Raw genomic sequence first — 26,026 nt, 5'->3', positions numbered from 1 at the left:
CACTACCCAAAGGACATCCAGCCAACTTGACATAACTGTGGGAAGCATTGGAGTCAACACGGGCCAGCATCCCTTTGAAACGCTTTAAACATCTTGTGGAGTCCATGCCTCAACGAATTGAGGCTGTTCTGAGGGCAAAAGGGTATAGTAAAACATTGGAAACATAGTTTCATCAAAGTACATACTGTTAGTAGTTAACTAGGGAGGATTCAGGGTCCTTAGTAGTGAAACAAATTAAGCAAACCAAATAATTCCAGACGTTACGCTTGCGTCCCATCTTTGATTCAGGAGGACAAGGCCAGGAAGAGCCATCCCAACCCTGAGTGATGTCAGGTGTGATCTGAGGCAGAGGTGATAGGGTTTGTGTCCCTCCCTAGGAGAGTCTCTTGGACATGAATAAACCATAATGAACCTCAGCCAAGCTGCTACAGAGGCTAAACCTACTCCCACTGGTCCCTGCTCTACGCCTCAAATCCCTGGCCCAATGAAGTATGAAGAAGAAGCTGACATTGCTCACGTTTTTGTAGTTGGTACTGTACTGTAAGGCAGAGGTGGTGAGGTGGTTGGGCTGGTGGGTATGTGATAATGGCTAACTTACTAGTTACATTATCTGTCGAAATGATCAAAGGGGTAGTGTAGGTTCAATGGTAACGAACTACCCACATCAATCACATTAGATGTTAGTCAGAACAACTTCTTCACTTTTCATAATAAGTTGGATCCATCATTTTTTCTTCTTCTGATAAATCATGGCACCACATTGCAATTGTAGTTACATTTACATAATAGTTTACTTCTGCGGTCAGTTGGCTTCTTCTGGTTTTCTTATTAAACACAGACACAGTGACTATGTTACTAGTCCTCCACTGATAATGGTAAACCCAATGTCTTATGGCCTGCACTGTATCAATGATGCGATGGTATCTCTTATCTGACTGTTTTTAAAGCAACCAAAGAAACTTTATATTTGTTGTTGCTAATGGAGTAAACATTTTGAAATAGGCTGAACTATGCCAACAATAAAACTCATAACCATCCAGTATGTTAAGTCGTTTCGATACTGTGGAAACATTACAGTATATGTTGAATCATACTACGCTCCATATATTTTCCCTCTGTTTGATCTGGGACATGCAATTACTTTTTATTTTGTTGGAGAGTGGAGATTGCAAATGTCATGATAGAAATTATATGGTGGCAATCATTTCCACTCTGCCTCACTGACATTCTCTTACATCACATCTTTGGAAGCCTGCAACTATATGCCTTCTGAACAATTTTTATTCGCATTACCAACTATGGTCATATACAGAGAGAAAGACAACCTTCAATCTTCACTACCTCAAATGTCAAATTTATGCCCCAGTTCTTGTTAGATATACTGTATGCCAGGGTTCCCCAACTGGTGGCCGTGGGCCGAATTTGGCCCGCGGTTGAATTTATTTGGCCCTCCAAGTTTTCTGAGCAAAAAAATAGATAAAAAGAAAACTGTTTTATTTTATTTTCATTGTTGGACTGTATAAACACCAGTTATTAAAATTTCGAAAATCTGTTCCCAAGTATTCCCGCGCATAATAGAGAGACGTGATCGTATAGAAATGTAAGCAAGGTTTGAAAGGATTATGTTTTTGTCAAATATTATATCTATTTGGGAGTCTTGCGGTCAAATTGCAGTCTACAAATTATTTGTAGTTATGTTCCGGCCCCCCGACCATCCGCTCACGAAAAAATCGTTCTGCGGCTGAATCTAGTTGATGATAAATAATATAATAATAATAATATGCCATTTAGCAGACGCTTTTATCCAAAGCGACTTACAGTTATGTGTGCATACATTTTTACGTATGGGTGGTCCCGGGGGATCGATCCCACTACCCTGGCGTTACAAGCGCCATGCTCTACCAATTGAGCTACAGAGGACCACCCTACAGAGGACCACCCTACAGAGGACCACCCTACAGAGGACCACCCTACAGAGGACCACCCTACAGAGGACCACCCTACAGAGGACCACCCTACAGAGGACCACCCTACAGAGGACCACCCTACAGAGGACCACCCTGCTGTAGGCCAAACTGTAACTTCTGAGTAGGCCAAACTGTAACTTGTGGGTTAATACATTAGAGATAAAAGTTTGACAGTGGGAGAGGAGTCAGAATGACATACTCTACTGGGGAATGTGTCGGCTAACAGAAGGCCTGATGCTGTGGTGACTGATAAAGACTGGTTGTGCTGTGTTGTGTTAGAACCAATCAGGAGGAAGACTGAGGCACAGAGCTCTAAGAAACACGTGTTGCTGTTGACAGACATGGCTCCTCGTTACCTCTTCACTGACACCTTCCCTGTTGGGGGTTATGATTTCCATCAGCGCAAAGACACTCCAACTACCAATCTACCCACAGATTCAGTCCGGCTACAGTCATGAGCTTCACTGGTGAAAATAACATTTCACACACCATTTAGGGAAAATCTGATAAATATGAAAGTTTAAATCGAAAAGACTGAGAACGCTACTTCTAACTCTGTTACTCTGCACTGATGGTCATGGTTGTTTGATGTTGTGGATGGTGTGCCCCATCCCAAGCAGTTGTTGACAGCTTGTTCTGGAGAGCTTGTTGCTACTTGTAAGTCGCCCACTTGACCTCCTTTACGTAGCTCCCTCTTTACTGTTCACCTGAATACTGCCAATAGCAGGTGATTATGCCACACCACAACCTCATAACCTAAAGACAATCGACCAGAGCACACTACCTCTGCAGTGTCAATAACAATATCACATGAAATAAAACTCCTCATATTTTACTGTGATGCCGCTGCTCCTCTCCTCCCTGTTGTGATTTGAGGAGTATGTCTCCTGTGTGTTCTGTGTGTTCCGTCCATTAAACAGAGCTGGAGGTGGAAGAGCTTCCAATTACAGCAGCCAGCAGGAGTCACACACAGCACACAACCACCACTGGAATGTGAACAGGCAGCTCCAGACATGTTGGGTTAAACACAGCCTGCCAAGCTAGGGGGAGGTGGAGGTGTGTGTGTGTTGGGAGGATGTGTGTGTGTGTGTATTTGTATTTATTATGGATCCCCACAAGGCAGCATATACTCTTCCTGGGGTCCAGCAAAATTAAGGCAGTTATACATTTTAAAAACATTACAATACATTCATAACAGATTTCACAACATATTAAGTGTGTGCCCTCAGGCCTCTACTCTACTACCACATATCTATAACACAAAATCCATGTGTACATGTGTGTATAGTGTGTATGTAATTGTGTGTTTGTATGTGTCTATGTTTGTGTTGCTTCACAGTCCCCGCTGTTGCATAAGGTGTATTTCTGTCTGTTTTTTAAATCTAATGCTCAGCATATGTGGGAACTCCTTCAAGACTGTTGGAAAAGCATTCCAGGTGAAGCTGGTTGAGAGAATGCCAAGAGTGTGCAAAGCTATCATCAGGCAAAGGGTGGCTATTTGAAGAATCTCATATATAACATATTTTGATTTGTTTAACACTTTTTTGGTTACTACATGATTCCATATGTGTTATTTCATTGTGTTGATGTCTTCACTATTATTCTACAATGTAGAAAATAGTAAAAATAAAGAAAAACCCTTGAATGAGTAGGTGTTCTGAAAGTTTTGACCGGTAGTGTACTTTTTTCCAGCAACAGACTATGATCGATAGTGTCAAAAGCCGTGCCGAAGTCTAACAAAACAGCCGCCACAATCTTTTTATCATCAATTTCTCTCAGCCAATCATCAGTCATTTGTGTAAGTGCTGTGCTTGTTGAATGTCCTTCCCTATAAGCGTGCTGAAAGTCTGTTGTCAATTTGTTAACTGTAAAATAGCATTTTATCTGGTCAAACACAATTTTTTTCCAAAAGTTTACTAAGGATTGGTAACAGGCTGATTGGTCGGCTATTTGAGCCAGTTAAGGGGGCTTTACTATTCTTAGGTAGGGGAATAACTTTTACTTCCCTCCAGGCCTGAGGGCACACACTTTCTAGTAGGCATAAATTGAAGATATGGCAAAAAGGAGTGGCAATATCGTCCGCTATTATCCTCAGTAATTTTCCATCCAGGTTATCAGACCCCGGTGGCTTGTCATAGCAGCTTCCCACCAGAATGGGCTTTAGGTGAGGCAGATGAACCTGTAGCCATATTACTTCAACAGTATTTAACATGAGATCCTCTCTAAGCTTTACAGGCATTTCTTTCTTTTCTGGAAATGTTAAAACCTTGTATTGCTTCCACTGTATCATCAAAGGTATTATCTAAGTGTGTTTCAGAGATAGTCAGACTATGAATGTCATCTGTTACTAGCAAATTACTGATCTCATGAACCTTGTTTCTTAAGCTACACATGTTAACATGGGCTATTTTTAACACTTTTCTAGGATGCTTGATCATTTTTCTTGCTTTACTGGGAAGCTTAGCAGAGGTAGACATACTCAGATAATTTTTATTAGTGCAGGGTGAGCTGCACACAGTGGACTTCCTACTAGGGCACACCACAGTATTACTGTGTATGTGTGTGTGTGTGTCTACGTGTGTGTCTATTAAATCAAATCAAATCAAAATGTATTTGCCACATGCGCCGAATACAACAGGTGTAGACATTAACGTGAAATGCTTACTTACAGCCCGTAACCAACAATGCATTTATTTATTTAAAAAAAAAGTCAAAATAAAACAACAACAACAACAACAAAAAAAGGTGTTGAGAAAAAAGAGCAGAAGTAAAATAAAATAACAGTAGGGAGGCTATATATACAGGGGGGTACCGGTGCAGAGTCAATGTGCGGGGGCACCGGCTAGTTGAGGTAATTGAGGTAATATGTACATGTGGTTAGAGTTAAAGTGACTATGCATAGATAATTAACAGAGTAGCAGCAGCGTAAAAATATGGGGTGGGGGTGGGGTGGGGCAGTGCAAATAGTCTGGGTATCCATGATTAGCTGTTCAGGAGTCTTATGGCTTGGGGGTAGAAGCTGTTGAGAAGCCTTTTGGACCTAGACTTGGCGCTCCGGTACCGCTTGCCGTGCGGTAGCAGAGAGAACAGTCTATAACTAGGGTGGCTGGAGTCTTTGACAATTTTGAGGGCCTTCCTCTGACACCGCCTGGTATAGAGGTCCTGGATGGCAGGAAGCTTGGCCCCAGTGATGTACTGGGCCGTACGCACTACCCTCTGTAGTGCCTTGCGGTCGGAAGCCGAGCAGTTGCCATACCAGGTGATGATGCAACCAGTCAGGATGCTCTCGATGGTGCAGCTGTAGAACTTTTTGAGGATCTGAGGACCCATGTCAAATCTTTTCAGTCTCCTGAGGGGGAATAGGCTTTGTTGTGCACTCTTCATGACTGTCTTGGTGTGTTTGGACCATGATAGTTTGTTGGTGATGTGGACACCAAGGTACTTGAAGCTCTCAACCTGTTCCACTACAGCCCCATCGATGAGAATGGGGGCATTCTCAGTCCTCTTTTTTTCCCTGTAGTCCACAATCATCTCCTTTGTCTTGGTCACGTTGAGGGAGAGGTTGTTATCCTGGCACCACACGGCCAGGTCTCTGACCTCCTCCCTATAGGCTGTCTCATCGTTGTCGATGATCAGGCCTACCACTGTTGTGTCGTCGGCAAACTTAATGATGGTGTTGGAGTCGTGCCTGGCCATGCAGTCATGGGTGAACAGGGAGTACAGTAGGTGACTGAGCACACACCCCTGAGGGGCCCCCGTGATGAGGATCAGCGTGGCAGATGTGTTGTTACCTACCCTTACCACCTGGGGGCGGCCCATCAGGAAGTCCAGATTCCAGTTGCAGAGGGAGGTGTTTAGTCCCAGGATCCTTAGCTTAGTGATGAGCTTTGAGGGCACTATGGTGTTGAACGCTGAGCTGTAGTCAATGAATAGCATTCTCACGTAGGTGTTCCTCTTGTCCAGGTTGGAAAGGGCATTGTGGACTGCAATAGAGATTGCATCATGTGGATCTGTTGGGGCGGTATGCAATTTGGAGTGGGTTTAGGGTTTCTGGGATAATGGTGTTGATGTGAGCCATGACCAGCCTTTCAAAGCACTTCATGGCTACAGACGTCAGACATTTAGGCAGGTTATCTTAGTGTCCTTGGGCACGGGGACTATGGTGGTCTGCTTGAAACATGTTGGTATTACAGACTCAGTCAGGGACATGTTGAAAATGTCAGTGAAGACACTTGCCAGTTGGTCAGCACATGCTCGGAGTACACATCCTGGTAATCCATCTGGCCCTGCGGCCTTGTGAATGTAAACCTGCTTAAAAGTCTTACTCACATCGGCTACGGAGAGCGTGATCACATAGTCATCCGAAACAGCTGGTGCTCTCATGCATGCTTCAGTGTTGCTTGCCTCGAAGTGAGCATAGAAGTGGTTTAGCTCGTCTGGTAGGCTTGTGTCACTCGGCAGCTCGCGGCTGCGCTTCCCTTTGTAGTCTGTAATAGTTTTCAAGCCCTGCCACATCCGACGAGCGTTAGAGCTGGTGTAGTACGATTCAATCTTAGTCCTGCATTGACTCTTTGCCTGTTTGATGGTTTGTCGGAGGGCATAGCGGGATTTCTTATAAGCGTCCGGGTTAGAGTCCGGTTCCTTGAAAGCGGCAGCTCTACCCTTTAGCTCAGTGCGGATGTTGCCTGTAATTCATGGCTTCTGGTTGGGGTATGTACGTATGGTCACTGTGGGGATGACGTCATCGATGCAGTTATTGATGAAGCCAGTGACTGATGTGGTGTACTCCTCAATGCTATCTGAAGAATCCCGGAACATGTTCCAGTCTGTGCTAGCAAAACAGTCCTGTGGCTTAGCATCTGCGTCATCTGACCACTTTTTTATTAACCGAGTCACTGGTGCTTCCTGCTTTAGTTTTTGCTTATAAGCAGGAATCAGGAGGATAGAGTTATGGTCAGATTTGCCAAATGGAGGGCGAGGGAGAGCTTTGTATGCGTCTCTGTGTGTGGAGTAAAGGTGGTCTAGATTTTTTTTTTTTCTGGTTGCACATTTAACATGCTGGTAGAAATCAGGTAGAACGGATTTAAGTTTCCCTGCATTAAAGACCCCGGCCACTAGGACCGCTGCCTCTGGATGAGCATTTTCCTGTTTACTTATGGCCTTATACAGCTCATTGAGTGCAATATTAATGTCAGCATTGGTTTGTGGTGGTAAATAGACAGCTATGAAAAATATAGATGAAAACTCTCTTGGTAAATAGTGTGGTCTTCAGCTTATCATAAGATACTCTACCTCAGGCGAGCAAAACCTCGAGACTTCCTTAGTATTTGATTTTGTGCACCAGCTGTTGTTTACAAATATACACAGACCACCACCCCTTTTCTTACCAGAGTCAGCCGTTCCCATCCTGCCGATGTAGCGTATATCCCGTTAGCTGTATGTTGTCCATGTCGTCATTCAGCCACGACTCGGTGAAACATAAGATATTACAGTTTTTAATGTCCCGTTGGTAGGATAACCATAATCATAGGTAATCTAATTTATTTTCAAATGATTGAACATTGGCTAATAGGATTGATGGAAGAGGCAGTTTACTCGCTCGCCGTCGGATCCTTACAAGGCACCCCGATCTACGTCCACAATATCTCTGTCTCTTTCTCCTGGAATGACAGGGATTTGGGCCTTGTCGGGTGTCTGTAGGATATCCTTCGGGTCCGACTCGTTGTAGAAAACATTTTCGTCCAATACGAGGTGAGTAATCGCTGTCCTGATATCCAGAAGCTCTTTTTGGTTATAAGAGACGATGGCAGAAACATTATATACATAATAAATTACAAATAACGCGAAAAAACACACCTAAAATAGTACAATTGATTAGAGGGCTGTAAAATAAAATGTGTGTGTCTACGTGTGTGTGTGTGTGTGTCTACGTGTGTGTGTGTGTGTGTGTGTCTATGTCAGAAATGACAAAATACTACCCCTGTATTAACCCATAATGGTCAGGTGTGTGTTGTTGACATGAAATGCGGTGGAACATTTGTCAGGTTGTCTATCCAGTTTGTCTTCAAAAACAAGACTAACACCTTAACAATTTTTCTCATTTTTCCATGACATAGGCAGTAGCGGCGCTTGGGTAACATCACTGTGGAAGCCAGACAAAAAGCCATATTACAACCTGTGTTGTGATAATTGCGTTGTTTGCTCTGTAACCTGTTAGTTCACATGCCTTGACACCGTGATATATAGGCCTAAGGCCGAGACAATAAGAAGACACAGTGTCAGAATCAATTCAACCACACCTTTGTTTCATCACAAAACCGGCGCGCAACCTCAGTCCTGTGAAGTAACAAACAGCTACATGACCTACAGAATGGTCAAGCAAGTCAATGTTTCCAACATTTTTGGACCACTAAACAACTATTGATTTAGAACCACAGAGAGTTACCGCAAGTCGCAAAGAAAACAGGAGCTGCCTCCACTATTCCAGCACCATTTCAACTTCAACATTTCACATCATCAAATCACCTATGCTTAGTCTAATACAGTGACAACTAAAAGATACCAAAAACAATTTAGTCCAATCAACGTAAGCTAAATATGATGTGGCTGTCCATGGTTATGATTTCTCTGTGTGTGTTCATGCAAGTAGATTATTTATTTTTTACTCACCCTACTTGTAAAGAAACGCCAATGCCATCCTCCTCTCTTTCATGTTGATGAAACGGTCTATCACTCATACAGTACACGCTTTTATTTTGGATTGTCCTAGGCTACCTGGCTAAAATGCTAACTTCCTTTCATGGGCAATGTTAGCTGGTAAACATTAGCCTTCTACATCTAGCTACATCCTCTCAGGTCAGGGGCACAAAGTATGCATTTATGGGTGGATCAGAATCGCCGTTATAATCATTGGCAGTACTGAGAATTAAGTAAAACCACAAGTCTAAATCCCTATCCCCATCCATGGCTAAATTAGGAAAGGGCCCATTTTTGCTAGCTAGCTAGCCACAGGAGGACAACAACACAACAAGATGCAACAATTCAAGTTGTTTCTGTCAATGACGTATTCCTCTCGATGTGATATGATTGGAGTGGAGCCAAATTGAAACTGGCTTCCCTTGACACTTTATTTTGTTGCGCCAGGACTATTCACAGTTGAGCTCGCTCAGTTTAGCTCAACGCTGATTGGCTAACATTTTACTCTTTTTTTTATCAATGGAGGCCAAATGCTCACTGGCTTCACTTGCATTCAATGCTACGGGGGGCAACAATGTCATGTTTTTTTGACCAGACATCATCAGATAGATGGCCTATACATACAGAGACAGAGGTGCGCTGTTTCGTTCGCTCAGATGCTTTCTCCAGTGAGATACATTCAGCCTGTTGCGAATTGAAGGAAATTAATGAAACACAGAGAGATGAAAGTAAAAGAATGTGAGGTAGCCTGGCATCCCTTGGCATCCATGAATACATGCTACTGGGCATAGGCTACTCTTAAGTTATCAGCAGACAGGAATGTGTACTTAAAGTTCCAATGCAGCCGTTTTTCTCTCAATATCAAATCATTTCTGGGTAACAATTAAATACCTTACTGAGATTGTTTTCAATTAAAATGGTCAAAAAGAAACAAAAATTGCTTCTTAGCAAAGACCAATTTCTCAAGCTAGAATTTTGCTAGGACTGTTTGGGAGTTGTCTGAGTGAGGAGGGGGAAAACTGAAAACTAGCAGGCCAAAACTCCAACCCACCAATACAGGGTGAAATTTCAGGCGGTCTTTTCAAACATCTCTTACATTAAAAGGGCATTATCATAATTTGTACAATATCACAGTAATATTCCAACCTCATAGTGTGGAAATATACTGAGAGAGAGAGAGAGAGACAGAGAGAGAGAGACAGACAGACAGAGAGAGAGAGAGAGAGAGAGAGAGAGAGAGAGAGAGAGAGAGAGAGAGAGAGAGAGAGAGAGAGAGAGAGAGAGAGAGAGAGAGGGAGAGATTTGTTAAGTCACACTGCCACCCTCTGGTCACCACTGTACTTGCAGTCCTCATGTTGAAGACGTTCACAATAACATCAGTCTAATCTGAAATAAAACAAACACTTTTCACACTCTGCCATAGCAGCATTATGTATGTTAGTGACGGATTGATTATAGGCTGGATTATTTATTTTTTATTGCCTTAAGAGAAGATGTTTTTCATTTAAGAGCAAATTCTATAGCTGCTAATGTCTCCATCTTCTGGTCAGTAGTTGAACTGCAGCTTGAGATTATCAGTATTCTCTTACTAACATTTCCAGATCCAGTCATATTATTTAAAACAAATCAAATACAAATCAAGGGATAAAAAAATGTAAACATACAAAAAAATAAAAGTAGCTCAAATTGCTGTAATGGAGTTCACCTTTAACCATCTATTGGTTTACTTTGCATCACTCTCTCTCAGCACCAAGAGGGTTTCTCCTGAGCTCGTATAGCTGCTGCCCGAGCCTGGCTCGCCTGTCACGGTACTCCAGCCTGTGGTAGTTGATCTCTGGCACTCCTCTGAAGCTGAACGGTGCGCCCAACCAGGCAACAGCGATTGCGGACGTGGAGTCGCTGTCCCCACCGTAGAAGAAGCCGTGATTGGCCAACTCAACCCTGGAGTCGCCTGCTTTTAGGAGGGCGTCGTAAGCTATCATGGGAGCATCGTGCCCACTGGTGCCACACATACGCTGGAAATGTACCTCCCTCTCCTTCACTCCGTAGCGCTCTGGGAACTGGGGTTTGCTCTTCCCATTCAGAATGCCTCTCTTTTCTAAATAGGCTGAGTCCCAAAAACAAGATTAGTCAGAAGCAGGTGAAGCTTACACATAATTCTACATTGTAAACCCAGGTAGTTAGAAAATGTTGTGTAAACAAACGGGACAATCTCATGGGAATATGTCTAATGGGGCCTGTGGGGTGGTGGTGGTTCAGACGCCCACTCTCCACACTGACTGCTATCAGCAGGTGCTCCTACTCAAGGTCGGGGAAGTGCAGGCCAATACACATGGTCCTCATGGCTGACCCACACCCTCCACCCCTCTTGTAGAAGGGAATCTTAATGCCCCTCTCAGTTCTCCGTTTGTGCCTGGCAACGCCGTCAATGCAGGTGATGCCTACAGCGGAGAGAGAGGGAGTATAATTCTTGCATTGAAGGGAGATCAACATGTTTGTTTAAGTGTGCCGTGCTCCAGCGTGCAGAAACATTGCCACTGCTGTTAACACTATTGAGTGTCCTGTTTACATTGTGACAACAAGACATGACACACTTCAGAAAGGACTCCCCCTCCCCCTTCCCCACCTTGACCAGGGCTTCAGCTGTAGCCAGGTACATGACGGTGTCATCACTAACAGGGAAGTCTTTGGCATCCAGCTTCTCTAGACTTCCTATCTTCTGCACTTCCTCATGGATGAGCGCTCCATCATTCTCAAACTCCCAGTTGCAATTGGTTGTAGCCAAGGGCGTCTCCTGCTCCGCTCAGCACCACTCTGGCCTCGTACCTCTGTTCCAGGGGGACCTCCTCTGAAATGGTGAGATCTGGTTGGAATGATGGTAGTAGTGGTGGTGGTGTTCAATTACTTCTGTTAAAGATTTCATTAGACCATTGACTAATTGTATGTTGCATTGGATGAAAGAAATACCTATTTATTTAAAATACAGAAAAAAGTTCACAATACCTTTTTAGGCTGTTAAGATGAGATAAGAGACACAGTCCCATATGTGAGTCACTGAACCCTCAATGGTCAATTCAGGAAGACACAACGTCACAGGATGTTAAGGTATGAATTGTACTGTGTAGAATCACAGAACACACAATATAAGTTGAGCTTGCGCTGTCAATGGCTCCCTTGTACTGGTGGTAGATCTTATAGGCTTATATAGGTGGAACTTGAGCGTATGTTCCCTTCATGTAATTCTATACCTTCGATTTTGCCTTCTCAGTCTCCATCCTTTCTCAGCTCACACGAGTTATGACAAACATTTCCTGGGTTGAAGGCCAATGGGATTGCGATTGTGAAGTTGCAATTGCCCCATCTGCTGGAGGTAAATGGGAAATTCATTGCTCTTTTCACGATCGTACACTTTACTCACTGTCTATTCCCCACTTTATGTGCTGTATAAAACCTTTACAGGTTGTTGTGTTATCGCTGGACCAAGGATGGCGCCCATGAACACCACAGTTTGAAATATACAGTAAAATAGTTAATTGTTCATTAAAAAAGTATCTCAGGGGTGAATCACCCAGACCACAGGAAAACCCCAAGATGATGTCATTCCCTGATTCAACCAATGTCATCAACAAACAATTGTTTTGAGGCCCAGTAATACTTCTGATAACGTTACCAAGTTAGTTTACATCTTTTGGGAAATATCTTGATGTAAAGTGTAAACCATTTATATTGTGTATCTACATATTGGTGATGGAAGTATGGTGCTCCCTTGTAAAAACAATCTATCTAAAATCACTGTAACCAAATGGAATTTCAGTTAGGACAACATTAACTGCAGTGGAACTCAGACATGCACCACTAACTTTCAAACTGCACTTTTGGCAAGGGAGATATTTTGGAACAAGCTGTTACTAAAAACAGGTGGAAAAAACAACTCGTAAGCCAACTCTCTGCTGCAGGAGGTCATTAAATCCTGATCTACCCTGTTCTCAGATTGTGTGACGGACAGATCTCTCATCTACGCGTGTTATCAATTTGTATTCAGTTCTGAAGTTGAAGTTTCAGTCAGACTATTGCTGTGCAAGTGGCATCTTTCAGGAAGTGGGGACCCGGGCCTGTGACGCATAAAAGACATTCACATCAAATGTGGAGCAGCAGTGAAAGACATGGTGGTTTGACTACACCACGTGATGAAACCTACTTCCTCTAAATGTAAGACTTGCATTCTTTCTCTCTCTTTCACTTTGTGTGATCTGAGGATTGATTTGATAGAAGGATGGCGGGGACGAGGTAAGACAGATACGATTCTAGTGGGTTTGGATGGAGTGGTTTTGCAAATTGAAGGATGCTGTTATTGTTGTTTAATCACTCTTAAAAGTATTTGGAGATTTAGTGGGGGCCATTGGTGACTTCTAGAGATGTAACACCTGGGCAATGGAATCAGGAGCCTGGGCCCTCACTTACTATATGCGGCTGGTCGGTGGAAAGTTGTTGATGCATGTGTTATTATGCGTAATTCTGTTATTCTTGAGTATTATAGTCCCGAATCGTTATGACATAGTAGATGTTGTTCAGGACTACCCTGTCTATGTGCATTTAAAACAGGAAATAATTAGAATTGGTGGTTGAAACATTTTGAATTTCTGAAAATATTTGCATTTTTTTGTCTCTTTCTTTTCTAAACTGAAGCTTAGTATTTTCCTAACTTGTTAAACTCACTCACAATCAACAGATCTGTGATATCACTAAAACTGCATCCATTATCCTTTCTGTCAATTGACATTTCTGCACTGTAAATCTTTACCGCATAAGCCTCATAACAATATGACAATCTTTATTACTATGGTCATGTCTACGGCATTGTTAATGTTGTAATCAACAATGCAGAGAGAAGTTAGGGTCTATGCAAACCATCAGTATACACAGCTGTTGATTTCTTAATCTGTTCACTTTTTTGGGTGTGGAGGTTGAGATTTGCTTCCTGTTGGGAGACACATTGTGCAACGTTTCTAAAAACCACACAATTGGTTTAAAACCCAACAATAAACTACTATGTGACCTTGCTGGATGAGCCTTGGTATTTAGATTGAACATAGATTTTTTTTCCGTTGGTAGACTGTTTATTATTTGCAAGAATCCCAAACTTGAACAGACTGAGTTTTTCCTGCTCATCGACAGACACATTACAGCAAGAAGGATTGATGAGAGAACCAGTACAGGAAGTAAGGCTAACGTCCTCAAGCTTAGACTACACTTCTTGCAGTGTCTGCCCTTAAATGTTCCTAATTTCCTGGACATTACTACTAAACCAAATGAATCAATTAATTCACCAACAGCAAAAACAGCACTTTAACTGCCTTCTGTGAAGTATTTTACATCCATTGATTTATTTGAAATCGTATCAATCGGATAATACTTATTTTTGAACAATATTTTAATCTGAACATATTTTCTCCTCCTTTTGACCAGAATCACCAATCTTCAGAGTGTAGGGAAACAGCAGCCTCTGATTCTGCCCCACCAGGTGACCGGAGCGGCACCGGGTACGGTCCAGATGCGCATCAAGAGCTCTCAGTGCAGTGGGGAACGGCTGAGTCAAACCAAGTCCATGGTCCTGCAGGACCCCGACCTGCCTCCCAAACCTGTAAGTATAGGACACGTGCACATAGAGATACACATGCACACATTCACACACACACACACACACACACACACACACACACACACACACACACACACACACACACACTGCTCACTTATTATACAATTTTATAGCATATTTTGGATTGAATGTTGTTTGACATTTGGTGAACCATGTTTACATAAATTCCAATAATTATGATTATAGTATTTATAAACCGTTGTCTCACATTAGGTGATTATCATTTGCTTAATTGCGCTGAGCTCTGTTTAACTGAGCACTTCCCAGTGGGAAAATCAGGGTAAAGATAAAACAGATGATGCAATTACAAAATGAGCAATCTGGTGCAGCATATTTGGAATAATGTAGTTACCATGTTGACAATGAACTGGACATAACCCCAACCATTTACTCTTTCCCATAAGCAGGTGTGGGGCCGGTTGACACCTCTATTTAGCATAGTGGTTAATGACCGTATCATAATAATAGTGGTTCATGACCGTATCATAGTGGTTCATGACCGTATCACAGTGGTTCATGACTGTATCATAGTGGTTCATGACCGTATCATAGTGGTTCATGACCATATCATAGTGGTTCGTGACCGTATCATAGTGGTTCAGGGCCGTATCATAGTGGTTCATTACTATCTCATAGTGGTTAATGACCGTATCATAGTGGTTCATGACCGTATCATAGTGGTTCATGACCGTATCATAGTGGTTCATGACCGTATCATAGTGGTTCATGACCATATCATAGTGGTTCATGACTGTATCATAGTGGTTCATGACCGTATCATAGTGGTTCATGACCATATCATAGGGGTTCATGACCGTATCATAGTGGTTCATGACCGTATCATAGTGGTTCATGACCATATCATAGTGGTTCATTACTGTATCATAGTGGTTCATGACCGTATCATAGCGGTTCATGACTGTATCATAGTGGTTCATGACCATATCATAGTGGTTCATGACTGTATCATAGTGGTTCATGACCGTATCATAGTGGTTCATGACTGTATCATAGTGGTTCATGACCATATCATAGTGGTTCATGACCGTATCATAGTGGTTCATGACTGTATCATAGTGGTTCATGACTGTATCACAGTGGTTCATGACCGTATCATAGTGGTTCATGACCGTATCATAGCGGTTCATCTGTCTATGTATTGGCTGGAATAATATAGCTGCACATTTAGTTTAAAACAGGCCAATGTAACCTTCAGTCAGTCTCAGTTTCTAACATGTATTTTAAACCTTCATAGAGTTTATTAATAATTGACAGCAAACTGAATTACTCAGATGATCACAGCCGTGAGGCCACGTCTTGATGTTTTGTTGCGTTGCTTGTTTGCTAATTATGCAGAAGATACTTGTTTGTGAGACGCCTCGTACTGCAATAACACAGTTTGTCCAGAGGGCAGAGTAGAGGTACAAAAGCTACTGCAGATAATGAACCAGATCCTACAGACTACAAACATGGTCACTAACACCTCCCAACAAACACAGCTCAGAGCACAGAACGTTATAGTGTTGCTCTAACATTACATCAGTGTTCCAGTGTTCCAGTGTAGAATGTTATTCTGATTACAGCTGTACTAGTTTTCATTACATTCATTACACAGAGGATCACATCTAGCAAACATCAAAATGAATGCTGTTTGTTGCTATCATGTATTAGTGTGTGTTTGTAGAGAGCAGAGTAATTGTTTCTTGACCTCCTTCAATGTATTGCCATATGTGTTAAACCCAGCCGGAACGTGTCCTCCTCCACCCTCCTACACTGTGATTAATGAGAGATTATAAACTAGGTGGTTCCCGCCCTGAATGATGATTGGCTGACAGCCGTGGTGTATCAGACCGTATACCACGGGTATGATAAAACATTTATTTTTACTGCTCTAATTACATTGGTAACCAGTTTATATTAGCAATAAGGCACCTCAGGGGTTTGTGGTATATGTCCAATATAGCACGGCTAAGGGCTGTGACCAGGCACTCCGCGTTGCGTCGTGCTTAAAGAACAGCCCTTAGCCGTGGTATATTGACCATATACCACAACCCCTTGGGCCTTATTGCTTAAATATAGCAGCCAAAAATAGGCAGAACCAGTCGCAGTGAATAAAGGACTCATTAGGGGTTTGGAGTGTGGGAGCAGACCTATCCTTATTGGGATTCCTATAAGACAGTCATTTGAACAGTAGAGGGCAGGGCAGCACCGCGCTGAGGGATAAAACTCAATACCAAACGGTACATACTGTGTTTCTATAGCAACCAGGGTGACTATTACAGAACACTGGTTCAACTATGTATAAGCTCAACCTTTTCTGAGATACCTTTGTTGTAACTACAACTTTTACTACTCTGCTAGTTTAATCTCTCGTTAATCAATAAACGTGCTCTATTAATGTCCATGTTGGTCTTTTGGAATGAGTGTTTCCATTGCTGTTATCGTGATATGAATTATCATGGTCTGATTGTGATTAGCACTGGGTTGTGTGAGTTGTTTATCGGTTGTCGCAGTGTGAGGTCCCATCTCATTAACCACACACACTACTGTCAGAGACTCTGTAGGTATTTATGATGTAGATGTTAAACATGTTAACACATCGATGAGACATTCACACATGTAACCATACTCTGTTTGTATTATATTGCATAATCTTAATAGCTGTTAAATACAATTTGGAATACATGGACTCTTCACAATACCTGTATTATTTTAATTTCACCGACAATGGGGCCACAATCAAGCAACAGTTGTGATTTGAAGTCAGCTCCTCTCCACTGTTTCCTCTGTTTCTCTGTCTGTAGATCTCTCGTCACCGGAGGAACCAGTCTCAGCATAACATCGGTGGAGCTGGAGCCTTAGAGACTCCTGTGAGCATGACAGACCACCATAATGAACTGTCAGGATGTATGGAAACATATGGACAGAAATCTGTTATTATACCGTACTAATTATTGTTCACTGTAAATATGTTTCTGTACTTTTCATTCAGCAGGCCTATTTTACTTAAAATAAGTACATTTATTTGGTTGATACTGATAAAATAGCATGTGTCTGATTGGAATATTTATGTCACATTCATTGATAATATCTGTTAAAGGATAAATGTTACATCTTGCATTTCAGGTTGTTTTGAAAGGTGAACATTTGAATAAAGCCAAAATATCCGATGGAGGCAAAAAACTGAGGAAGAATTGGACTTCAACTTGGGTAGTCCTGGACACAGATAAACTTCTGTTTTATAAAGATAGCAAGCAAGAAGCCCTGACGAATTTGGTAGGTTTTTGCAAGATACACACCCACACCCACACTCTCTCTCTCTCTCTCTCTCTCTCTCTCTCTCTCTCTCTCTCTCTCTCTCTCTCTCTCTCTCTCTCTCTCTCTCTCTCTCTCTCTCTCTCTCTCTCTCTCTCTCTCTCTCTCTCTCTCTCTCTCTCTCTCTCTCTCTCTCTCTCTCTCTCTCTCTTACACAAACACAGTAAAGTAAAATGTGATGGTTCAGCAAAGTAGAAAGTGATAGTTCTGTAAAGTAAAAAGTGATGGTTCAGTAAAGTAGAAAGTGATGGTTCAGTAAAGTACAAAGTGATGGTTCAGTAAAGTACAAAGTGATGGTTCAGTAAAGTAAAAAGTGATGATTGAGTAAAGTAAAAAGTGATGGTTCAGTAAAGTAAAAAGTGACAACAATAGGTTGGGTTATAACCAGCTAAATATGAGGGGGCAATGTTCAATTACAGCCTCAAATGAACTTTCTGAGGCATTGCCTATAAGCATTATGAGTGCACATGTTGAGTGAACACATGCTATGTGCATTTTAATTTGTGTTTTCTTTTATTTTCATATTTCTTAAACTAGCAAATTAACTTTAGCTTTGATCCCATGGACTAGAACCCACCCCATCTAAATGCAATGAGCAACTGTTTACCCCCTTGTGAGGAGGACTGTATATAGCGTGCGTGTGTGTGTGTGTGTTTGTGTGTGTGTGTATGTGTGTGTGTGTGTGTGTGTGTGTGTGTGTGTGTGAGTGTGTGTGTGTGTGTGTGTGTGTGTGTGTGTGTGTGTGTGTGTGTGTGTGAGTGTGAGTGTGTGTGTGTGTGTGTGTGTGTGTGTGTGTGTGTGTGTGTGTGTGTGTGTGTGTGTGTGTGTGTGTGTGTGTGTGTGTGTGTGTACGTGCATGTGTGCATGTGTGTCTGTGTCTGTCTATGTGTGTAGTATGTGACTTTAATCCACCCAGATATATACAGTGGGGGAAAAAAGTATTTAGTCAGCCACCAATTGTGCAAGTTCTCCCACTTAAAAAGATGAGAGAGGCCTGTTATTTTCATCATAGGTACACGTCAACTATGACAGACAAATTGAGAAAAAAAATTCCAGAAAATCACATTGTAGGATTTTTAATGAATTTATTTGCAAATTATGGTGGAAAATAAGTATTTGGTCACCTACAAACAAGCAAGATTTCTGGCTCTCACAGACCTGTAACTTCTTCTTTAAGAGGCTCATCTGTCCTCCACTCGTTACCTGTATTAATGGCACCTGTTTGAACTTGTTATCAGTATAAAAGACACCTGTCCACAACCTCAAACAGTCACACTCCAAACTCCACTATGGCCAAGACCAAAGAGCTGTCAAAGGACACCAGAAACAAAATTGTAGACCTGCACCAGGCTGGGAAGACTGAATCTGCAATAGGTAAGCAGCTTGGTTTTAAGAAATCAACTGTGGGAGGAATTATTAGGAAATGGAAGACATACAAGACCACTGATAATCTCCCTCGATCTGGGGCTCCACGCAACATCTTACCCCGTGGGGTCAAAATGATCACAAGAACGGTGAGCAAAAATCCCAGAACCACACGTGGGGACCTAGTGAATGACCTGCAGAGAGCTGGGACCAAAGTAACAAAGCCTACCATCAGTAACACACTACGCCGCCAGGGACTCAAATCCTGCAGTGCCAGACGTGTCCCCCTGCTTAAGCCAGTACATGTCCAGGCCCGTCTGAAGTTTGCTAGAGTGCATTTGGATGATCCAGAAGAGGATTGGGAGAATGTCTTATGGTCAGATGAAACCAAAATAGAACTTTTTGGTCAAAACTCAAAGAATGCTGAGTTGCATCCAAAGAACACCATACCTACTGTGAAGCATGGGGGTGGAAACATCATGCTTTGGGGCTGTTTTTCTGCAAAGGGACCAGGACGACTGATCCATGTAAAGGAAAGAATGAATGGGGCCATGTATCGTGAGATTTTGAGTGAAAACCTCCTTCCATCAGCAAGGGCATTGAAGATGAAAGGTGGCTGGGTCTTTCAGCATGACAATGATCCCAAACACACCGCCCGGGCAACGAAGGAGTGGCTTCGTAAGAAGCATTTCAAGGTCCTGGAGTGGCCTAGCCAGTCTCCAGATCTCAACCCCATAGAAAATCTTTGGAGGGAGTTGAAAGTCCGTGTTGCCCAGCGACAGCCCCAAAACATCACTGCTCTAGAGGAGATCTGCATGGAGGAATGGGCCAAAAAACCAGCAACAGTGTGTGAAAACCTTGTGAAGACTTACAGAAAACGTTTGACCTGTGTCATTGCCAACAAAGGGTATATAACAAAGTATTGAGAAACTTTTGTTATTGACCAAATACTTATTTTCCACCATCATTTGCAAATAAATTCATAAAAAATCCTACAATGTGTTTTTCTGGATTTTTTTTTCTAATTTTGTCTGTCATAGTTGACGTGTACCTATGATGAAAATTACAGGCCTCTCTCATCTTTTTAAGTGGGAGAACTTGCACAATTGGTGGCTGACTAAATACTTTTTTTCCCCACTGTATATATATATATATATATAGAGAGAGAGAGAGAGAGAGAGAGAGAGAGAGAGAGAGAGAGAGAGAGAGAGAGAGAGAGAGAGAGAGAGAGAGAGAGATGTAGGAGAGAGAGAAAGAGAAAGAGAGAGGGCGTGGGTGGGGGGAGTCTAAAATGAGCTTGCCATGCTTTTTAATGAAGCTCCGAGGACTTAATCAAAGCCCTCTCCCTTACTGAGCCCCACCAGTGCAACGTTCTGTCATACTCTCCCATTCCAATGGTTCATTATGGGCAAGAGAGGCATTTCCACATAGATTGACATATCTCCCCCTTTTCCGATGAAAAACGTTTCTAAATAGTGGGTACGGTGGAGGGCGTTTGTTTTCATAATTTCATAATTTGGTTTATCTTTGTTTTAGAGTAGAATAAACAGCGTATTAATCTCTTGTGTTATCAATTGGTCGCTGTGGACAGTATTTAGGTTTTGCTCTGAACATACACAATGTTGTCATCATCATACAAACTCAGGATATGATCTCACCTGCAACGTGTACATAGTTCTGTAAGGAGAGTTATTTATTGAGTAGAAACAAGAACGCTCAAATCATCCAACTAAAACAAGTGTAGTTTACTATGACTGAGGCAGGTACTGGAAGTCAAATATCACCTCATTTGTCCAATACTGTACCTGTCAGCCATGATAGTTCAATGAGTCTTCAGGGTTCAGTCAATTCGAAGCTGGTCATGTGGGATCTCAGTGAGCATCTTTCATTCGCCTAAAATGGCTTGGTTACTGTTGGTTGTACAATGTACTGGAATACTACATTGTAATATTATTGCAGAATGTTCTTATCGTCTTAATTTTCTACTGCATCTCGCTATGATTTCACCAGGTTTTAGATTGTTTCAATTTGCTGAGACCACTGAAGGGAATTATATCTAAATGAGTTCCCATGCCTTTTACACCGATTAGTTGTTGTTTGAAAAGCAACATATATATATATTTTTTCTAAATCACATTCTCTCTGCCTGAAAATTATACCATTCCTATTTTGATATGGTTACACACTGCTTCTATAATTCCATAAAGGATATGAATAAGATATTAAAGGTTAGAACTAGATGGTAATTTCCCATGAAGAAAATTCCATGAAGTGGGACTTGCTTTAACTCTTTACAAGTATTTTTGTGGTAGTGGAAGACGTTTAAAATGTTTTACTTAAGCCAAGAAGTTAAATATAGTCAAAATTGTATTTAGTAAAATAATTTGTCTGTTTACTTTGATAGACTACACTATCAACCTTATTACTTTGTATTGTGGGGCAGTTACATAACATATTTTTATCACAAATAACTACATTCAGACTAGCCTACAACACTTTTATACACTCTCCTACTAGAATACCACAGTATACTGTATGACAACTGGAATAATAGACTGCAGAAGACAAGGAGGCATTGTTGAAGTTTAAAATAAAAATAAAAAACATTAGTTTTATTCAAAGCGTTTATCCAACCATACATTAATGTCTTAATCAACAGATAAAGCTGTTAAAAGAAAGTTATGACTGGATAGATAAATAAATAGGATAGATTAATAAATGGATAGATAAATAAAGTAAGGCTACAGGGATGGAAGACATAATGATGGAGGGATAAAACAATGTTAAGTTGGACTGATTGGTATGATAAAGGAATGAATGTATGGTTGAAGGTGTGGATTGTGTGTGTGATATTCTCTGATATTCAGATTTGAATAGCAGAGAAGTGGACCAAGGTGCCATACCCTTTAAGTGTTTGTCTACGACGTGTTATTGAAAAAAGTGGTCAAGGTAGCTGATTAGTGTCAAAAGTCACAATGTTCACTCATTATCTCATGCTTAGAATGTGCTCCCCCTTTGTTATAATTTGAAAGTTCTGAAAAGTTCCATGGCAGTTAATTCAACAGCGGGAAGTTAGCTAAATTAGTTGACGTGGTTACTAAAACAGCTGTACCTCGTGATTGGTAGTAGATATTTCTGTTCTTAATTCAGATTTGAATAGCAGAGAAGTAGACCAAGGTGGCATACCATCTTATGTTTTTGTCTACGTTGTTGGGAAAAGTGGTCAAAACAGCAGTTCTTTATAAAAAGTTACAGAAAATGTTGATGTGGTCCCTTAAACAGCTGTAACGTTTGATCGGTACCAGATAATTATGTTGTTATTGAATGAAGAAGGACAAAAAGAAAGATAAAAAAATGTATCGTAAGCACAGTATTCCAGACCAGTCTGTACATTTTAAAGTCTGAATGGCGTTTCTAGCTTCAACGGTGTAAGAGGAGTAGCGTGCAGATGAATAATAAGAAGTATGATGAAGATTTAAAGTTGGAACTTTTGCTTCGCAAGTGCCATCTAATACTAGAGAATGTACAGCACATGCACATTCTCATCTTAATGGGAATCAGAATATATGTCTCTGCTCTTGGGCAGATTGCTTCCGTTTGTTCATTAATCGTGATTCATATGAAATATCTGGCCAAGATAGTGATAGCTATACCCTGTTTGAAAACATGCCTTTTGATATTTCTCCATAATGATGGTGCTTTTATCCCATTCATAACAGAGCAGTGAAACTACTTACTACTAACCGCCTCTCCCCTCTGCCTCTGATCCCTCTGTAGAAGCCTGGATGCAGTCCTGATGGGATGGATCTCTGTGGGGCTGTGGCTGAATGGACAACAGAGAAGTCCAGCCGGAAGAACGTGCTTCAGGTGCGGCCATTTAGTTTATATGTGAAGAGGATCAAAGTAGTTTACTATAAGACTGAGCAGCTTGCAGATTGTCTGTTTTGGTTGTTGAGGATGGGATGTTCTTGGGTGCACTCATTCCCTTATGATTTATACAGATAATATACTAAATTTCTTAAGACATTAGATACATTTTCATGAGTCTTTGAGTCAACCACCTGATCAGAAAATATATTTGCATTTAGTCAGATTGCATTTGAAGGTGATGTTAGGCCAACGTCTTATGTTTCCACAAAACCAATGTTTAGGAAATTAAACTCTTAAAACTTCACAGTGCTATCTTCTTATTGCCTTTTGAAGATGATCTTTTGATAAAGGCTTAAGGCAGGAAAGCAAACTGATGATCAATTCATTGGCAGTGGCAACGCAAGTTTTCATGGGGGAAAAAACAACGGGGGGGGGGGGGGTAACAACGGGGGGGGGGGCGTACTGATAACAGGAGAAAAGGAAGAGCAGATTTCCTCAAACGCTTCATCACTTCATCGCTGCTGGTCGCCCCAAAATCTCAACGCAGTGAAGATTAAAACGGGAATTACAGCATAATCTTAAATAATCCAAGTGCTGTGGACAGAAAAGGGCTTGTAATGCCGGCTCAAATCTATTCTGAGGTCTGACAACATTGTCAATCAACACTAGGATTAAAGTTAAAATGAGCACGGAAAGTTACTGTTAATTTTGCACCAATCCAGAGACTGATTTATAATCCAAGAAATACCTCACAAAGATATGCCTGTCAGATGGGTAGATGCAGTGAAAAAAATTGAATATACATTTGTTTATTTTTTCACTTACATCTCTGCTCCCGTATCCCTGTCTCCCAGAGAGATTCCTATTTCCTAAGATATTTAATGGACTATGACAACATCATTGCTCTTTTGAACCAAGTAAGCTAAGGGCCAGTTTACAGACTTGATAAATGTGGCACTGTTGCAAATGGTGACCTCAAAAAGTCATTCACTTCATGTAGATTTAATATGGAGGTGTTCAGTCAGAGTTTACTTTCTAAGACCTCAGTGCGTACCATCTGTTTCCTCCGACGTAGCGTTTCAGATCAGCGACATGACTGCCGCGGAAAACCTGTTCTTCCAAGAGGAAGTCATGGGTAAAAGGATAGAGGAGAGCTGGAATTGACCCTTTAAGGCAGAGGTTCCCAAACTTTGTCACTCAGGCCCCCCTTTCAGCATTGGGGAACATTTCGCCGCCCACATCTATTTCTATGTGCACAAGCACTGTTCATGACACAAACTGTTCACACCCCTCTTGTAGGCGGAGAGAACATTTTGCAAGTTTAAAGCTTATTTCCTGCAATTCTAACACATTTTGTCATGGGGTGCAGGAAAAAGAAAGTAAAATTTAGTCGTTGATGGAAATGGTTTGGAAATAGGTGTTCATGTTATTTATCTACCCAGTTTATGCGTTCCCTTTTTTTCTTTCTTTTTGTCATTGTGGAGGAGTGACACGGTTGGTGATACACAGGTCCTTTTAGACAGATGTTCCTCAGCCTTCCCCTCACCTCCTCACTCATCAAAATCAACACCTGTGTTTAGGAATGAGGGACAGTGGTTACTCCACACTCCAGCTTAGTGACACACTTGGTGAATAACCCTCATATGGTCTCCACATATGAGATTCTTCAAACAATACCAAAGTTCCCGTCTGGTGCAGGGTTTTATCACTAACACAGCCAGGGTTGACTAAGTGAAATGTAACTTTGCAGAAACACAGAGAGGGGAGCTCTGCTCTTTGTATTTGGACACCTGAGGGAGCCCCGTATATCTTGTCATGCTCACTGAAATAATGTATACACTAGCACAGTTAGAAACCAGAGGAAACTGTTGTCAGTTCTTGTGACATCACATGAGGATTGACAGGAAATACACGTATCTGACTGCAATATGAGATAAGTCATTGTTCGTCACCTTATGATACAGTGAGGGAAAAAAATATTTGATCCCCTGCTGATTTTGTACGTTTGCCCACTGACAAAGAAATGATCAGTCTATACTTTTAATGGTAGGTTTATTTGAACAGTGAGAGACAGAATAACAACAAAAATATCCAGAAAAATGCATGTCAAAAATGTTATAAATTGATTTGTATTTTAATGAGGGAAATAAGTATTTGCCCCCCCTCTCTGGCTCCCAGATGTATTTTATACAGGTAACGAGCTGAGATTAGGAGCACACTCTTAAAGGGAGTGCTCATAATCTCAGCTTGTTACCTGTATAAAAGACACCTGTCCACAGAAGCAATCAATCAATCAGATTCCAAACTCTCCACCATGGCCAAGACCAAAGAGCTCTCCAAGGATGTCAGGGACTAGATTGTAGACCTACACAAGGCTGGAATGGGCTACAAGACCATCGCCAAGCAGCTTGGTGAGAAGGTGACAACAGTTGGTGTGATTATTCGCAAATGGAAGAAACACAAAAGTACGGTCAATCTCCCTCGGCCTGGGGCTCCATGCAAGATCTCACCTCGTGGAGTTACAATGATCATGAGAATGGTGAGGAATCAGCCCAGAACTACACGGGAGGATATTGTCAATGATCTCAAGGCAGCTGGGACCATAGTCACCAAAAAAACAATTGGTAACACATTACGCCGTGAAGGACTGAAATCCTGCAATACCCCCAAGGTCCCCCTGCTCAAGAAAACACATATACAGGGCCGTCTGAAGTTTGCCAATGAACATCTGAATGATTCAAAGGAGAACTGGGTGAAAGTGTTGTGGTCAGATGAGACTAAAATCGCGCTCTTTGGCATCAACTCAACTTGCCGTGTTTGGAGGAGGAGGAATGCTGCCTATGACCCCAAGAACACCATCCCCACCGTCAAACATGGAGGTGGAAACATTATGCTTTGGGGGTGTTTTTCTGCTAAGGGGACAGGACAACTTCACCACATCAAAGAGACGATGGACTGGGCCATGTACCGTCAAATCTTGGGTGAGAACCTCCTTCCCTCAGCCAGGGCACTGAAAATGGGTCGTGGATGGGTATTCCAGCATGACAATGAACCAAAACACACGGCCAAGGCAACAAAGGAGTGGCTCAAGAAGAGGCACATTAAGCTCCTGGAGTGGCCTAGCCAGTCTCCGGACCTTAATCCCATAGAAAAT

The 26,026-nt window shown here is 41.8% G+C and overlaps 1 protein-coding gene and 1 pseudogene across 2 annotated transcripts in view; one reads left to right on the top strand and one right to left on the bottom strand.

The window, feature by feature from the left end:
- Positions 1–10,396: 10,396 nt before the first annotated feature.
- On the bottom strand, positions 10,397–11,938 carry LOC311115362 (ADP-ribosylhydrolase ARH1-like; annotated as a pseudogene). The gene is made up of 4 exons: positions 11,912–11,938; positions 11,667–11,675; positions 11,233–11,509; positions 10,397–11,132 (listed from the first exon to the last, which is right to left on the bottom strand). The product of its transcript is annotated as an ADP-ribosylhydrolase ARH1-like (transcript).
- Positions 11,939–12,897: 959 nt separating this feature from the next.
- The window catches only part of LOC311115363 (rho GTPase-activating protein 15-like), a gene marked incomplete at its 3' end in the record, with an annotated part of 45,893 nt that continues 32,764 nt past the window's right edge, over positions 12,898–26,026 (top strand). Inside the window, exons 1-5 of the mRNA XM_084190546.1 lie at positions 12,898–12,950; positions 14,130–14,304; positions 17,127–17,192; positions 17,449–17,598; positions 22,780–22,869. Coding sequence (XP_084046672.1) covers positions 12,937–12,950; positions 14,130–14,304; positions 17,127–17,192; positions 17,449–17,598; positions 22,780–22,869 — 495 coding nt within the window. The remainder of the gene's footprint in view (positions 12,951–14,129; positions 14,305–17,126; positions 17,193–17,448; positions 17,599–22,779; positions 22,870–26,026) is intronic.

Source organism: Coregonus lavaretus, assembly GCF_964263955.1.
Source record: "Coregonus lavaretus genome assembly, contig: HAP1_SCAFFOLD_3218, whole genome shotgun sequence".
NCBI lineage: Eukaryota > Metazoa > Chordata > Actinopteri > Salmoniformes > Salmonidae > Coregonus > Coregonus lavaretus.
Note: the sequence above shows the minus strand (reverse complement) of the source record. Positions and strands in the feature narration are given on the sequence as shown.